This window comes from Manacus candei, unplaced genomic scaffold (genome assembly GCF_025592945.1).
Source record: "Manacus candei isolate 608988 ecotype Guabito, Panama unplaced genomic scaffold, ASM2559294v1 h1tg000150l, whole genome shotgun sequence".
In the NCBI taxonomy this organism is placed as follows: domain Eukaryota; kingdom Metazoa; phylum Chordata; class Aves; order Passeriformes; family Pipridae; genus Manacus; species Manacus candei.
In genome coordinates this window covers 802487-818364 of record NW_026138198.1, presented here as the reverse complement: position 1 = coordinate 818364, position 15878 = coordinate 802487, and the positions used below count along the sequence as shown (strand labels likewise).

General features: G+C 60.7%; 2 protein-coding genes across 9 annotated transcripts in view; one reads left to right on the top strand and one right to left on the bottom strand.

Moving 5' to 3' along the window:
- NIN (ninein) overlaps nucleotides 1–4652 on the bottom strand; it is a 64000-nt gene extending 59348 nt beyond the window's left edge. For 5 of the 7 annotated variants that reach the window (XM_051772066.1, XM_051772072.1, XM_051772067.1 and 2 more), the window contains exon 1: nucleotides 4259–4652. In XM_051772066.1, coding sequence (XP_051628026.1) covers nucleotides 4259–4645 — 387 coding nt within the window. In that variant the 5' untranslated portion in view covers nucleotides 4646–4652. Of the gene's footprint in view, nucleotides 1–4024; nucleotides 4105–4258 lie in introns of those variants that run through there. The other 2 variants (XM_051772069.1, XM_051772068.1) reach the window with 2 other exon arrangements.
- Nucleotides 4653–9766: 5114 nt separating this feature from the next.
- On the top strand, nucleotides 9767–15575 carry ABHD12B (abhydrolase domain containing 12B). Of its 2 annotated transcripts, XM_051772192.1 has the most exons (13): nucleotides 9782–9982; nucleotides 11651–11790; nucleotides 12225–12327; nucleotides 12423–12542; nucleotides 12857–12887; nucleotides 13048–13093; nucleotides 13183–13312; nucleotides 13537–13577; nucleotides 13864–13943; nucleotides 14126–14208; nucleotides 14748–14826; nucleotides 14976–15100; nucleotides 15443–15575. In XM_051772192.1, the coding sequence occupies exons 1-13, from the start codon at nucleotides 9888–9890 to the stop codon at nucleotides 15462–15464; spliced, it is 1095 nt and encodes a 364-aa protein (XP_051628152.1). In that variant the 5' UTR covers nucleotides 9782–9887; the 3' UTR covers nucleotides 15465–15575. The 2 variants fall into 2 exon arrangements, 1 of the variants encoding a protein (XP_051628152.1); XR_007900656.1 differs by lacking the exon at nucleotides 14748–14826 and having other exon boundaries at nucleotides 9767–9982.
- The last annotated feature ends 303 nt before the right edge of the window (nucleotides 15576–15878 follow it).

The window sequence follows — 15878 nt, the reverse complement described above, 5'->3', positions numbered from 1 at the left end:
CTCTTATCTTCAGGGTCAGCCACCTCCTGCCCCTCGGAGATGTCTCCAGCACCCGACCCTACTCCTCCACTGCCAGAACCAGTTCCCCCAGTCAGACAGCACAGAGAGCTAAATGCCATCTCCCATCGTGTCCCTGAGAATCCATGCTGCTGGAGCACTGGGGTCACCCCTCTTGGTGCCACACCGGCAAGAAGCCCCAAAATCTTAGCCTGGGCAAGTCCAGATGGGCTCCAGGTGCAGGAGGCATTAGGGAGCCCACAAAACCAGCAAGAAAAATACAATTCCCAAAGGAAAAGAAAAGGTGGGTGCCTGGTCCCTGCCAGGAGCCAGACCTGCCCTACGGCCCAGGTGAGATTTTGGCACGCTGGCCCTGGCAGCCTCACACGTCCCCACGGCGAGGGACGGACGGAGCTCACTGGGGACCCAACCACCCTTGCACAGCCCGGGAAAGGGATTTCCTGCTTCCCAGCACAAAAAGCGTCGGGAATCAACAGCAAAGGACAGGGCTCTTTGCCTACCTGCAGTCAGTCAGCGCCAGGAGGCCGCCAGCAGCCGGGCGATCCCGCACGCATCCCGCACAACCTCCATCTTAGGAAGCCGGCTCCGGCACGCAGCCGGCTGCGCAAGGTGACCCAAGATGCCTACTCCCGGCTGAATTATTCAGCGGTGCTTCGAGAGGGGGGGCTGTGTGTGTGTGTGTGTGTGTGTAAAAAACAACCCAGCCACCCAGCCCTCCTACCTGATGAGCCGGCGAGGCTCGCCCGGCATCGCCCAGCAGTCACAATAATGAGGTCAGCGGCATCAGAGCCCCGGCGAGCGCGGCCACCTTCGGCACCCGCGCCGGGGGACTGGCAGCAGAGAAAGGGCTGGGAGGGGAGGGGGGGGACACGCACAAGAGGCACACAAAGCCCGAATTAAAGCCCGGCCTTTCATCTCTGCTCCAGATGGGCCAGCAGCTGAGATGCAGGAGGGCGGCCGGAGCGGGCGGGATAATGGGGGCAGGCGGGCAGCAGCTGAGCGGGGGCTCCCCGTCCCCCTGCGAGGAGGAGAGGGGTCCCCGCGCGGGGCATCACTTTGTTCAGATTTATTGCTGGCCTTCTGGGTCGTTTCAAGTCCCCCAAAATGACCGGCTTGAGCAGGCAGCGCTGAAAGGTGCAGGTTTAGGAGAGTCACGGCCACATTATGCCTTATTTCTGTTCTCCCTACAATAAGTCCGGGGAAGCAAAGCGCTCGGGGATGATGAGAAGAGGAAGTTTTCACCGGCATTTCTTTCCTTCCCCTAAATCTCCCCCCTCCTGAGAGCCAGATAACCTTCACAGCACACAATGTAGAGGCCTGATAGGACTAAATTCCCAGCTAAATTTAACTCAAACAATATAGGCTTAAACAGTAATTACTGCGTCGCATATTAAGTGCCTGGAATCAATACCAACCCCCAAGCTTTAGCCTGGAGCTAATGAAGACACAAATTACCTGGTCAATCAATGGCATCAGCAAGTAAAAACACTACAATTAGCACAATTACCTTTTTAGGGGTGAAAACCAATAGGAATCACAGAATCCTAGAACAGTTTGGGTTGGAAGGGACCCTGAAGACCATCTCATTCCAACCCCCCTGCCATGGGCAGGGACACCTTTCACCAGATTGGTGCAAAACCACGTTTGCTGCTGTACAACAGCACAAGATGGAGATTTTGGGGATGATTTGCCCAGACGTCCCCGTGGGCTGCAACACCAATTAGGGCTATGGGTACCCTGCCCTCACCCCAACCAGCCCTCTGTGGAAGGGCAGTGGCCTCAATCAAGTCATTGCTTTCAAGGGACAGCAAGGAGAACGCTGATTTGGCTGCTACTTGTGATCCCCCTGGACTCAAACAGGGCCTGGTAATTAGCAGTAACTACCCAGTAGCATCCTGTGGCCACCTCCAAAACACAAGCACCTGCTCCCTGGGATGTCACAGCTCTGTAGTGTCCACCCTGGGCTGGAGAGCACGGCCATGTGTGGGCAGTTTAAAGCAACTTTCCCTTCCTGCTGCGCTTGTGACAACAGGGACAGTGTGAACACAGCTGGCAACAGCCACCAGGACCCCAGTTTGTAATGGTGGGGTTTATACAGGATGCCCAGCAGCCACCAAAACCAAACCCTTGAGCCCTTGCTGGAAAACCAGAGCTGAGATTGCCTCAAACTCATTATCTCCTCCCCCTAATGAACCATTTCATCCATCACGGCAGCGGCAAAGCAGCTCTGATGAATCACAGAATGACCCGAGTTGGAGGGACCCACAAGGATCATCCAAGTCCAACTCCTGGTCCTGCACAGACACCCCAACAATCCCACCCTGTCCCTGAGAGCATTGTCCAAACACTCCTTGAGCTCTGGTAGCCTTGGGGCTGTGCCCACTGCCCTGGGGAGCCTGTTCAGTGCCCAACCACCCTCTGGGGGAAGAATCTTTTCCCAATATCCAACCTAAACCTCTCCTGGCAGCTCCAGCTGTTCCCTCGGGACTCGAGAGAAGAGCTCGGTGCCCTGTAAGTGCACAGACCCCCAAGCCCCCCCACCGTGTTGGGGCAATTTCCCAGCTCAGCCCACCCTGCAACACCCTGTCCCTTCTTGGGAGCAGCAGCTCCACAAAGGGTCACCCGGAGAAACCAAAGGGAAAGGGAAAAACAAAACCCAAAAGGACAATAAAGCACCTAAATATCAGTAAATCACTTGACAGCACGCTCGGCTCTTCAAGGGTCACCACCAGAGTCAGCCTTACAGCTGGCGGTTCCTCCCCCCAATTGACCACGCTCATAATTCTCGCTTTGCACCTCAATGCCACCTCACCCCGTGCACCCCAAAACACCCCCAAACCCTCCGAAGTTGGCAGAGAGCAGGGATTCTGTTAACCAAGCTCCACTCCAGATTAGCAAAGCAGCGATGGCGTATAAAAGCACCATAAATTTATGCAAAGAGCTTCAAAAGCAGCGCAGCGGTTTGAATATTCACGCCAGCCCGGTATTTGCATTGTAATAGGGCTTTTCACTCCCAGCCTTCCCTCCGTAAGGAAAAACAAAGCGCCCATCTGGTTTGATTTTGCAAATCGGGCTGGAGTCGCTCAGCAGTAACTCGGGGAGCCCCGGGTGCGATAAAGCCCAAGGTGGAGGCACAAAGCTGATTAGTTCAGAAGTAAACAAAGCGAGCCGGTCATTTATCCAGCGACGCCTCGCGCGCCGGGAAATGAAGGATCCGGCAGTTCCCGAGGAGCTCAGACAGGCACCGGCTCCGACAAACCCGGGCTGTGCTGAATCACGGCGATAACGCGCCCATCGCCTCCCGCCAGCTCCGCTCTGGGGAGCACCCGGGGAAGACGGGCAGGATACACCCGAACTGTCACCCACCCGAGCTGTCACCCACCCACACAGCAGAATCCCGGTGCAGCCAGCGCTGGAACCTCCCAGGCTGTGCATGTGGGCTCTCCTGGCTCACCGCCTCAGCTCCATCCTTACAGGGATGCGCCAAGGGTGAGGGGCCCACGGTTGGTGACCAGACAGCAGATGCTGTCTGCCACCCTGGTGACAGCGAGAGCTTTGCCGCTGACAAAACAACTGCTGTTATTAATTCCTCCAGCCACAGCCGGCTGCTTCCTCCACTCAGCCCGGGCACAGTGGTCCAGAACCCGCTCCCAGCGTTTGGAGCATCTCTCCGGGGACTGGCACGCACGCCGGGATAGGGTGTCCTTGGCAGGAGGGCGAGCGGCACCCGGTGCCGCTCACCCCTCTGGACCACGGCCAGCAGCGCAAAGGGGACCTTGAGGGCTTTGCTGTGGCACCCACACGCAGACACTCCTGAAGCCCTCCCCGCACCCTCTGGCTACAAGACCTGTCCCCATCACCTCCCTCCTGCAGCACGTACCCGCTTCCAGCATCCCCCTTCCTGCAGCATCCCCCCCCTCCTCTCCAGCATCTCGTTCCTCCAGCAACCAGCATGCTCCCTCTTCCTCCAGCATCCCCCTCCCTCCGGAGCCCCTTCCCCACGCACCCACCTCGCCGCTGTGCCCCTTCCCCGCCGCCCCGTCCCGGCGTCCCGCACACGCGGCCGGCCCCGCCGGGAAGGGACGGGAAGGGAAGGGGCGGGCTGAGCCCCGGCACCGCCCGCGGAGGAGGGACCGGGGCGGCCGGAGCTCCCTCCTCCCCCCGGGGCTTGGTGGTACCGGTGCCCCTTCCCTTCCCCGACATCCCCGCACCCCCTGCCCCGCTCCCGTCCCGGCCTCACCGGCTCCGGTGCCCGCGGGCGCGGCGGGACCGCTCGGAGCGTTGCGGGTCCGGGGGAGGTGCCCCGTTCAAATGCGGCCGCGTTTATTGGGCCGAGGCTCGGGGGCGGCCCCCGGGGGTGCGGGGCGGCCCCGGGGCGGGGGGACCGGCGGCCTTTGTGCGGCACCGCCCGGGACCGCCCCCCGCCACGGGGGACGGCTGTGGGGGTCTGCGGGGATGTCCCGCACCGCTGGGACACCCGCGTGTCATCGCTGTCCTGCACCCGCGTGGCATCACCCCAACTCCCCGCTGTCGTGTTCCTTAGGGTGGCAGCAGCCCAGCTCCCACTTCCTGTGCCCCAGGGTGGTACCATCCAGGCTCCCCAGTGTCCTGCAGCCCAGGGTGGCATCACCCCAGCTCCCTACTGTCATGCACCCCAGAGTGGCATCACCCTGGCTCCTGCCTCGCCTCAGGTGGCATCATCATCTCAGTTCCCATCATCCCACACCCCAGGATGGCATCACCCCAGCTCCCTGCTGTCCTGCACCCCAAGGTGATATCATCCCGATGTCCTGTCCCCCAGGGTGGCATCACATTGGTTCCTATCATCTCGCACCCCAGGGGGACACCACCCTTGCTCCTTGTTGTCCTGCCCCCCAGGTGTCACCCCTCTGACTCCCCACTGTCCTGCACCCCAGAGGGTCATCACCCCAGTTCCCAACTGTCATGCCCCTCCTGGTGGCATCAGCTCGGTTCCCATCACCCCTCACCCCAGAGGGACATCACCCCAGCTCCCTGCTCTGCTGCCCCCCCCAGGTGGCATCGCCTCGGTTCCCCACCATCCTGTATCCCAGGGAAGCATCAGCCCGGCTCCACACCGTCCTGTCCTCCAGGGTGGCATCACCTCAGTTCCCATCATCCCACAACCCAGGGTGGCATCACCCCGGCTCCACTCCGTCCTGCATCCCCGGGGACGTGGCCCCGCAGCTCCACACCGTCCCAAAAAAACCCAGCATCACGCCCTGCCATCACCCCAGCACCCGTGGGAGCCCCGCACACCGTCCTGCCTGTGCCCCCCCACTCACTTTGGGGGGGTCACAAATCCAGGGACCACCCTCTGCCCCACGAGCCATCCCGCGGGGGGGCCCGGGGCGCTGACACACGACCCACAGGCACCAGCAAAACTCCAACCCTTATTTAAAACTCGGCAGTCCCGGTTGGAAGCTGGAGCCATCGGCCGCCCACGCTCCTGCTCAGCGCCAGCTGAGCCGCAGGGAGCCGGCAGTCCCCAGGGCTTGTGGCTTGTGGATTCTCTGATGGCTCATGAGGGGTTACACCCACACTGCAATCCGCTCTCGAGCAATTGCAGGAGCTGATTTCGCTGCTTTTTTTTTTTTTTTTTTTTTTTTTGAAAATGCCAGGGGCGAGAGAACTTTTAAGCCTTCTTCCCCTTTTTTGGGGCGACTCCGGCCTGAAGGTTCAAGGTATTTCGGGGGGGGGGAGGAGCGAGGGGAACACAAAAGCCTCACACAGGGGGTTGCATAAGCCTTGCTCCGATCGGAATCCGGGCTTAAAACCCCACGAGATCCTGCAGCAGAGCCACGGGTGGGTTTGGCAAGCGGCCCCACCGGCTGTGACAAGGACACAGGGGACACCACGTGTGAGGTAACAGTGTAATAAAATATTTAGGGCCAGCTCTGCTGCACGTCACTGGGCACGTCACTGCTGCTGCCCCAGGGCCAGCAAAGGGATACCATGGGACATGGCAGAGCCCCGTGTGCCCCAGCACCCAGCAAAGCCCTGTCCAGGGCTGTGTCCGTGTCCCTGCGGTGACAGAGGCGAGGAAAGGTGACTCCAGAGGGAAGGGGCTTTGCCGGACAGATGTCAGCAGCCCCGGCTTTGTGCCGCCCGAGGGCTTTTTGTCTCGGTTTTTAACATTTGCCATTTTTCTCCGGCGCTTTCTTCTGCCCTGACACTTGCTGAGGGGTTTTTCCTTTCTTTCCTTTCTCCCTCTCTTTCCACATTTGCTTTTCCATCCCTGCTTCAAACACTTTTCCACCGTGTATTATGCCGAAGTTGGAACCATCTGGTGCTTTGTTTTGTTGCGAGCCCGGCGAGTGCCAGGACCTTTATCCCCCTCACCCTCCTCCTCGCCGGTGCCTCGCTAATCCAAGCGACAGCCCCGAAAAGTCTCCCCTGTCACCCAACAAAGCAACTGCCCACACATGGGTGGGAGGTGGGGCGTCACCTCAGTGTCCCCATCCCACGTGGATGTGCAGAATCCCGGCTCAGGAGTGCGGGGCTGTATCACCACGGTGCGAATTCCTGACTCATTTTTGGGACCGGCTGTTAGCAGAGGCATCCTGATTTTATTTTTCCCTCGTTTTCCCAGAGGAGGGAAGCGTGCTTCTAGGGAGCCACGGAGCCGTGCCAGACACGGAGCCCGCCAGCCTATTTTTGGAGCCCCCTTCCAAGGAAGCAGCTGCGTTTGAGGATGGCATTTGCAGGGAGGAAACCTCCGCTAACCCACGTGTCACGTGTGACACGCCACAAAAAAAACGGGGCACGTGGGAAAAATCCAGGGCTGCTGGACTCCAGCGGCTGGGATGGATCCACGGCCAGGCTTGGGGATGACACAGAGCCACCCAAAATCAGGGTCAGCATCTGCGGGCGCCTGCGCCGGCAGTGGGTGACCCCTGTGCGAGGCCGTGGGCGCCCCGTTCCTGCAGGAACACCCTCCCGGCACGGCTCGGGCTGCTCCGTCACGCTTTCCTTCCCATTTTCCCTGCACAATGGGGCGCTTTGTTCCGAGGCGAGGGAAGGTCCGGCTGCGGCACAGGGAGCCGAGAGCTGCTCCTGCATTCCTGGAGTCTGCTCCCGCTGGGAGAGACACCCCCCTCATCTCGGCCTCCCGGGGAAGCAGGGCCAGAAGATAGCCAAAAAATCAGCACCAAAAAAAAAAAAAAGGCAAAAAAAGGCAAAAAAAAAAAAAAAAAAACGCTGCGGGACCATCGGCGAAGCATAAACGAGGGGAAAAAAGAAAAGACTCCATAGGAAAAAAAAAACAACTGTAGGGAACCTCCCCATCTCCCAGCTGGCGCAGGGAGAAGTTTGCAATGACCTAAGCCTAAACTTTGCTATTTTTTGCACAAAACAAAGGCGAGCCCTGCTAAGCCGCAGTGCTGTCCTGCCTCCGCGGCTGCGGCTCGTTGCTGCCATCGCACGTTCGGCTCCCACTGCACAATCGCATTCCCAGCACGGCCGCTCGGGCCTGATCCTGCACACCCTTCCACTGTAGGGTTTTCCTTCCAGCCCAGGAAACCCTCATGTGTGCCACGTTTGCTGTGCTGGCTCCTTATGACAAGAAGCATTTGGGTGCTTGCTCCATCCTGGTGTGCACTCTGCACTGACTTCATGCCGATCCCTTCCAGCCCTCATGGAGCTCCAGATCCCTCAGGCACCTTGCCCATCCCCGTGGGCATCAAAGTGGAGGCTCTCTCCTGTCATCTTCATGACAAACCACTGCCACGTGCCCCAGCTGCAGCCCCAGCGCCCACTGGGAATGGGGGAAAAATGGCAGTGGAAGGAAAAAGCTCTTGTGTGTGAATCCAGCTGGATCTGTTGGTCATTTCTCACGTTCTCCTGCCCCTGTGGCACGGGAAGAGCAGCTTGGGCCTGGCTTGTGCCACCTTATTACAACACCTGCTGATGGGGAACATGCACCTGCCTGCCCACAGCCCCGGTTTGACCAGACCTGTTTGTCTTTGGATTTGCATTCAGGGCTGGTGAGGGAGGTTTAGATCAGATATTGGGAAGAAGCTCTTCCCTGAGAGGGTGATGAGGCCCTGGCACAGGCTGTCCAGAGAAGCTGTGGCATCCCTGGAAGTGTTCAAGGACAGGTTGGACAGGGCTTGGAACAACCTGGTCTAGTGGGACCTGTCCCTGCCCATGGCAGGGGGTGGAACAAGATGAGCTTTAATGTCCCTTCCAACCAAAACACTTTGGGATTCCATGATTCTAACTCAGGAAAACCAGCACAAGCCTTGCTTTGGAGGGCAGGTGGAACAAGAGCAGCTCAAAATGCCAGCATGGGTGGCTGCTCCTCTGGGAAAGGGTTTGCCCCCATTCCTCCTGGATTATATTTAAGGGAGCCCTCTCTGCTGTGGGCCCCGTTGCCAGGTGTGGTGCTGCAGGTGATGGCCCCGCCGTGTGTGCCTTCCAGGCAGCACATCCTCCTGCACCTGGCAGAGTTTCACGGGGAATACCAGTGAAACAGGGATATTTCTTTCCTGGTGGTGAGTTTCAGCCTGAAAAGTTCCAGCTGACTCATCCTGACGGAGCTGCAGGTGGGAGGCTCAGCTGAAAGGGCAACCAGCAGCAGGTTTCCACCCTTCCTGCCCAAGACAAGGGACACCAGCTTTGGGTTAAACCCTTTTTCTTAAATTTTTTTTAACCCGGAAGCTTTCCCTGTGCACTGCTTGCCAATGGCAAGGCTGATTTCCCAGTGTGTCACCTTGCTGCTGGCCCCGTGCTCTCCCTGGCTTGTCTTGGGGTCAGAGGGCTGCAGCTTGGCCATGGTCCCCCCTAGACCCACTCAGCCCTGGGGGATAGGGGGCTGCAGATTTTCTGAGGTCCCCCCTAGACCTGCCTGTCCCTGGACACACCCATCCCTGGGGGAGAGGGGGCTGCAGATCTTCTGGGGTCCCCCCTCTAGACCCACCCAGCCATGGGAGACAAGGGGATGCAGCCCTGGTGGGGTCCCCCCCCTCGGGCCCCCCCATCCCTGGGGGACAGAGGGCTGTAACCCCGCCAGGGTCCATCGTAGATCCATCAATCCCTGAAGGACAGGGGGCTGCAGCACGGACCGGGGTCCCCCCTAGACCCGCCTGTCCTTGGGGGACAAGGGGATGCAGCCCTGATGGGGTCCCCCCTAGACTCACCCATCCTTGGGGGACAGTGAGCTGTAACTCAGACCGGCCCCCCCCCTTAGACCGGCCCGTTTCTGGGGGACCAGAGGCTGGAGATCTTCTGTGATTTCCCCCTAGACCCCTCAATCCCTGAGGGACAGGAGACTGCAGATCTTCTGGGGTCCCCCCAGCCATGGGGGACAGGGGGCTGTAACCCCACCGGGGTCCGTCCTAGATCCACCAATCCCCGGAGGACAGAGGGCTGCAGCACAGACCGAAATCCCCCCTAGACACGCCTGTCCCTGAGGGTCAGGGGACTGCAGATATTTTGGGGTCCCCCTAGACCCGCCTGTCCCTGAGGGACAGGGAACCGCAGATATTTTGGGGTCCCCCTAGACCCGCCTGTCCCTGAGGGACAGGGAACCGCAGATATTTTGGGGTCCCCCTAGACCCGCCTGTCCCTGAGGGTCAGGGCACTGCAGATATTTTGGGGTCCCCCTAGACCCGCCCATCCCCGGATCGGGCGGGGACTCCCCGTGGGCGGTGCTGGCCCCGCCCCCTGAGCTCAAGGGGGCGTGACAGGGGCGTGGCTTGGGGCAAGGGGCGTGACCTACCGGCAGGGACGTATCTCGGGGTGGGCGTGGCCTGTTGATATGGGCGTGTCCTCCCGGAGTGGGCGTGTCCCGCGCCGTGGGCGGGGCCTGTCGGCGGTGTCGCGGCGCTGTCGCCGGCGGGCGCGGAGCGATGCGGCGGCGCGGCGGCGACAGGGACGGCGACAGCGGCGACAGCGGCGACAGCGGCCGGGCGGAGGGCAGGGCCGGCGCGGCCCGGCAGCAGCGGTGAGTACCCGCCGGGCCGGGCGCGCCGCTGCGCTCCTCGGAGCCGCTGTCGCCGTCCCTCGGCCGCGTCCCCTGTCGCGCCTCCTGGGACCACGTGCACCGCGGTGTCCCCCGTGTCACGGGTCTGGCCCCGTGCCCTGGCCGTGCTGCCCGGCCGGGGCCGTGCTGGGGCCGTGCTCCCGTGTCCGCACGCCGTGGCCTTGTCGCCTCGCTGGGGCCGTGACCCCGTGTGTGCCCCCCGTGCCGGGGTCGTGCCGCCCTGTCTGTCACGGGGCTGATCTCACCCTGTGGCCATGTCCCCCTGTCACCCTGCCATAGCTGTGACCCTGTACGGTGGCTGTGTCCCCATGTCACCCTGCCACCACCGTGACCCCGTGCAGTGGCCATGTCCCTGTGTCACCCTGCCATGGCCCTACTCTGTGGCCATGTCCCACCTCATCCCGATGCCATACTCTACCATGCCACCTCGCTGTCCCACGTGGTTGCCCTGCCAGCTGTCAGAGGTGCCCCTTGGTGGGCACATCCCCCCGGTCCAGATCAGTGCTCACCTGCAGCAGGTGTTGTGCAAAGGCTGTGTGAGGGCTCTCCCCTGCACTTGAGCATTGGGTGTAGACCAAGAGCAGCACCTGACAATTCCCTGCAGCCTCTCCATGGCATTCCTGGCCTGTTGCTGCCGGCATAAAGCGGGGCTGCTCAGAGCAAGGACCTGAAGGATGAGTGGGATTCAAGGAGCCCCCTGTGCCCTGGGGACCAGTGCCACCCTGCTCTGGCACCCCTTTTGCAACCTCTCCTCAGGATCTTGCAGCATGCCCTGGGGCAGAGAATGGACTAGAGGCTCTTCTGCAGGAGGGGTGGTGACCCAGGGACTGAGCTGTGCCTGGCTACCCATCAGAAACCTCTGCCCTAAATCCCCCAGTGCCCAGACTGGTTTCCCCATCACCTGGCACCATGAGCCCACGAGGGACGTTGATGCCGAGAAAGCTGCAGCTCTTGGCTTTCCTTTCCCTCTTGGAGGCTGGGGCTGTGTCTTCCTGCTGCAGAGGGCAGCTGGATGTGTCTCCAGCCCCTTTGGAGCAGGACACTGTCAAGGCGGACACACTCCCCCACCCTGTGCTGGTGGCACCTGGGGACATCGCCCTGTGGGCTATGGGCTCTCCAAGCTCTTTCCCACCTTTCCTCTGTATCCCTGGAGTATTGCAGCTCTTAGTGCTAAGTTTGGGGACACATTTGTGACTGTGTCTCACCAGCCAGGACTTGGGGTGTTGCCACAGAGTATCAGTTGCTCCTTATTGCCTGTTTGGTTTGCAGCTCCCAGCCCTGGCACAGTCCCTGCCCTTCCTGCCTGCCGGCATCCCGTGGGAAGCTGCCTTTCCTGCCTCCCGGCGTCCTGTGGGAGGGTGTGGGGGATGGAATCGTGGCTTTATCACACGGTGTCACGGCGGGGCTGCTCCAACACCTCGACTCCATCCCCAAAAGCCAAAGACAGTGCTGGTGTGGGGATCCAGTTCCCAATCCCAGGGGGACACAAACAGCATCCTCAGACCCTCGTGGGGAAAAGCTGCGGTACCCAACCATCACGGCTGGGATTGGGAATGGGGAGCCTGCTCTGCTGCACCCCAAATCCCTTAGGATGGGAGGGGATGTGCTCAGAAGGTGCCTCCCTTGCAGGGGCCGACGTTCCTGGCTCCCCTGCCTGGGGACCCTCCTGGGGACCCTCCTCCTGGGAATGCTCCTCATCTACATCTCCGTGCCCTTCCTCATCCGCCTCTTCCCCAGCGTGCTCACCAAATTTGTCTACCTGAACTTCCGTGAGTACCCTGGGGCTGTCCCAGCCGGGAGAACCCTCACAGGGACTCAGCTGGGTGGGTGGGGAGCCCCCAGAACATGGGTGGGACCACACCCGCTGCCTGAGTGGCACCGGGACAGCACCCACCCGACTCCCCCTGGGCCGTGGGCTTGCAGAGGAGGCACTGAGAGACCTTTCCCTGTGTTTTGCAAGCTCTAATAATGTGGTGCTGCCGACCCTGTTTACTGCATGAAGTTACAACATGCCTGGGCACGCACAACATCAGCGGGGCTGGGAATCCGGGATAGGAGGATGTGGCAGAGGGCTGAGCTCGTCTACCCGAGCGTGGCCTTAAATAGTTTAAAAACCATAACGTGTTGATTTGGGGAAAAAAAAATAAATAAAAGCATAAAAGCAACTGGCCATGAGGTGTGATGGCTGTGATTTCTCCGTCAGTGGCCTTCCCCTTCTTCGCGGACTTTCGGCGGCCGGAGCTGCTGGTGAACAACACCATCAGCCTGCACCTCACCACCGAGCCGGGCGTCACCGTTGGCATCTGGTGAGTGGGACATCCTCGGCGTCCTGGGTGGGCACAGCACTGTCCTGGCTCAGCCAGGTGGAATCCCCCCGGGGTGACCCTGCTGTGCCCCTCAGGCACACGGTGCCGGGCAGCAGAGCGGCCGAGGCGCGGGGCCAGGACCGGCGCTGGTACGAGGAGGCACTTGCTGATGCTCACCCCGTGATCATCTACCTGCACGGCAATGGAGGCACCAGGTGAGTGCCTATGGGTGCTGCTGCAGGGCCAGGACCAGGGGAGGATGGGTGCAGGGGCTGCTCTCGGGTGAGAACCAGCAAACTCGGTGCAGCAGCCGGCAGTGCTGCGGGGCCGGGGCTGCTGTGGTGGGTTCTGAACTGTCAGTCATAAAAAGTCCCTGAAAGATAAAGGGGATAAAAACTCAGCCACCCCAGAGCATCCAGCTCTCCCCTCCTGGGAAAAGGTCACCCTGGTTCCTCACCTGCACTGGTGCTGGAGGGGAGGGTCCCTTGGGGTCCATCCCCCCGAGCTCTAACCTCGTTCTCCCCGTCAGGGCTGCGCGTCACCGTGTCCAGTTCCTGAAGGTAAGTGGTGCCCTGTGGGGACACTGGAACCTGCTGGGAGTAAGGCTCCTGCTGGCTCAAGGGACCCAGGAGGGTCCCTGGGCAGAATGAACTGGCCATGCTGGGGGTCCTGGGGTGCATCCCCCACCCCCCCAGTCGTAACACCCTGCTGCTCTGACAGACGATGGGGGCTGCTGACTTCCACATCCTGGCTCTGGACTACAGAGGTAGAGTCATCCCCCTGCCCCTCACTGGGTGACCCCCTCTTGGGGCTGGTCCCCCCCAGGGTGGTGACACCGAGCCATGTCCCCCACAGGCTACGGGGACTCCACTGGACACCCCACGGAGAGCGGCTTCACCACGGATGTCCTGGCACTCTACGACTGGGCGAAAGCACGGAGTGGGAACAGCAGCATCCTCTTCTGGGGACACTCCCTGGGGACAGGGTAGGTGCAGGGTGGGGGATGGAGGGACTCAGAGCCCACCCTGCCCCCTGTGACACTGCTGCCAAACTGGAGGTACCTGGGGATGGACCAAAGGGTTGGAGCGGCTCCTCGGTGGAGGCACCTGCGAAGCCAAACTGAGCCAGGAAGGGGGAAGTCTGAGGGTGCTGTGCACCCTGCCAGGGTGTCATGGCTGCTCCCCCTCACTGTCACCTCCCCTGTCACAGGATTGCCACAAATGCAGCAAGGAAACTGCAGGAGGAGCGAGGTAAGGGCCAGCATGGCTGGGTTGGGTTGTCCCCACATGGTGTCCCCCTGGGGCTCTGCACAGCCTTGGCCAGATTTTGGGGGCCACAGAGGAGATGGGGAGCCCTGTCACTCTCTGCTTTAGCATCAGGCTTGGCCCCTGTGGTGGAGACAAGTGGCCATCCTTGTCCTCCTTAGTGGGATGGGGACATCTTGGCCCCACAGCTGCTGCCTGGGAGGGGAGTGTGGCAGCAGCCTGGGGAGGGGGGACAGCCCTCCCCAGTGCTCCCACCCTGTTTTGCTCTCAGGGGTCCAGGTTGATGCCGTTGTCCTGGAGTCTCCCTACACCAACATCCGAGAGGCAGCTGCCCACATCCCCATCACCAAGGTGAGTCTGGGGGGTCACCCAGCAGTGACAGGGGGGTGGGTTCTGCCTGTTGGGTCCCCAGTTGGTGACAGGCTCTGCCTGTGGGGTCCCCCAGCAGTGTCAGCCCCAGCTACCTGGGTCTCCCCCCCTCACACTTGAATCCAAGCCATGGCTTAGCACCCCCCACATTCTCTCCCTGGCAGATCTACCGCCAGTTCCCGGGTTTTGGGTACCTCATCCTGGACTCGCTGGCTCGGGCTGACATGTTCTTCCAGAGCGATGAGAAGTGAGTTCCCAGTGGGAAGGGGTGCAGCCGTTTCCAGGGCGCTGCCGGGATAATTCCGGGGCCACCTGGCTGAGGAGAGGTGTCATGTCACCCCATGAAATGCCTGCACTCCTCTGTGTTTACCCAGCTTACTCATGCCTCAAAAGTGCCTTTTTATTTGCATGACTTATTGGATATCAGTGTGATTATTAAGCAAAGTCCACAAGCCACCATCCCTGTTTTCGGGCACTACCCACTCGCGTCCCACCCGCAGCCCATGCCAGAGAGATTTATGGGTGCTTTTGAAACCAGAGACCTGCTAATTGGGTTCAAGGTGATTAAGGTGCTCAGTGCTGCCATGCCAGGGCAGGCAGCATGGGCATCACCCACATAGGCACGCCAGGGCACTCGGTGTAGGTGCCATTGGTGGGTTGGGATGGCTCTGAGAGGCAGTGCCAGGGGGTTCAGGGTGCTGTGGGAGTTTTAGCAGGGGCTGATGAGGCTCCTGTGGGTCTGCTGGCTCTGGGGTGAGTCCTCAGCCCTGTGCTTGCTGCCCACAGCGTGAAGGTGCTGGCCTGTCCCCTCCTCATCTTGCATGCAGAAGATGATGGTGTTGTGCCTCCACACCTGGGACGCAAGGTGGGGACCTGCCATCTGGGCTGTCACGGGGGGGGGCACCATTCCAGCCTGGCTTTGGAGGGATGAAGTGGCCAGAGAGGGGGTGGCCACCCCCAGGGTGCCAGGAGCAGGTTTGGGGTCCCACTAACCACAATCCCTCCCCACCCCAGCTCTATGAGACAGCTCGCAGCGCCTACAAGGACAAAACCAAAGTGAAGTTCATTACCTTTCCCGAAAAGTTGGGCTTGGGCCACGACTACATCTCGTCCAACCCGGAGCTGCCAGCCCTGGTGAAGTAAGTGCTGCTCCACAGAAATGGGGGGGGCACAGGATGAGCCTTGGCTTCTTCTCCCGCTGGTGCCTTCTCTCCTGCTGCAACCATGCAGGTGTCTTCCCCCTGTTCCTTCCCTTCCCCACGGTGTTTGCTGGAATCACTTTTTGAGTTTCAATCACTCCTCACTGCCCTCAGCCTGGGTGTCGTGGAGAAGTCGCCCTGGGGACACCAGCTCCTCTTTGCCCTGGGTGTAGAGATGCTCCAAGCCCAGCTCAGCCCCACATCCAGGGATCACAAATCAGGCTCTGACGCAGCACAGGAGGGTCAGTGACACAGTGTAAGATTTATTACATCTTGTTGCAGAGACTTTTTGAACATGAAGTGACGCCAACTGCTGCGTGCAGCGACCACGCACTCCCTCCATCCCCCTCCAGGACCCCCACATGGCACTGAGCTTACTGCTGTAAGTAATAAAAACTACTGAAAAACCTTTTAATTCGCCCCCTGCCTCGAGGATGCTGCAGGTGACTCGAGGGATGGAGACACTGGTGTGGTCTGGGTCACCAGAGCCGTGAGTGGGAGGATCCCATGGATCAGGGGTGGGGGTACACGAGCCTGACTTCAAACACCCTTCAACCCCCTGGCACTGGTGCTTCAGGGCTGGCAAGGGCTGCACCCCCATATTTTGCTTCAGCAGCGCCTGCAAGGGCCCAGCCAGCTGTGTCCAGCTGTGTCCAGCTGTGTCCAGCTGTGCTGCCCACCCCATCCCTGGCCGTTAACGTTGGTGGAAGCAAGCCCA

What these genes read in the sequence shown, in the direction of transcription:
- ABHD12B (XM_051772192.1), top strand. Translation starts at nt 9,888, where the DNA reads ATGCGGCGGCGCGGCGGCGACAGGGACGGCGACAGCGGCGACAGCGGC. An exon ending in GGCGCGGCCCGGCAGCAGCG is followed by an intron (nt 9,983 to 11,650) that starts GTGAGTACCCGC and finishes CCTCCCTTGCAG; the next exon opens with GGGCCGACGTTCCTGGCTCC. An exon ending in ATTTGTCTACCTGAACTTCC is followed by an intron (nt 11,791 to 12,224) that starts GTGAGTACCCTG and finishes TTTCTCCGTCAG; the next exon opens with TGGCCTTCCCCTTCTTCGCG.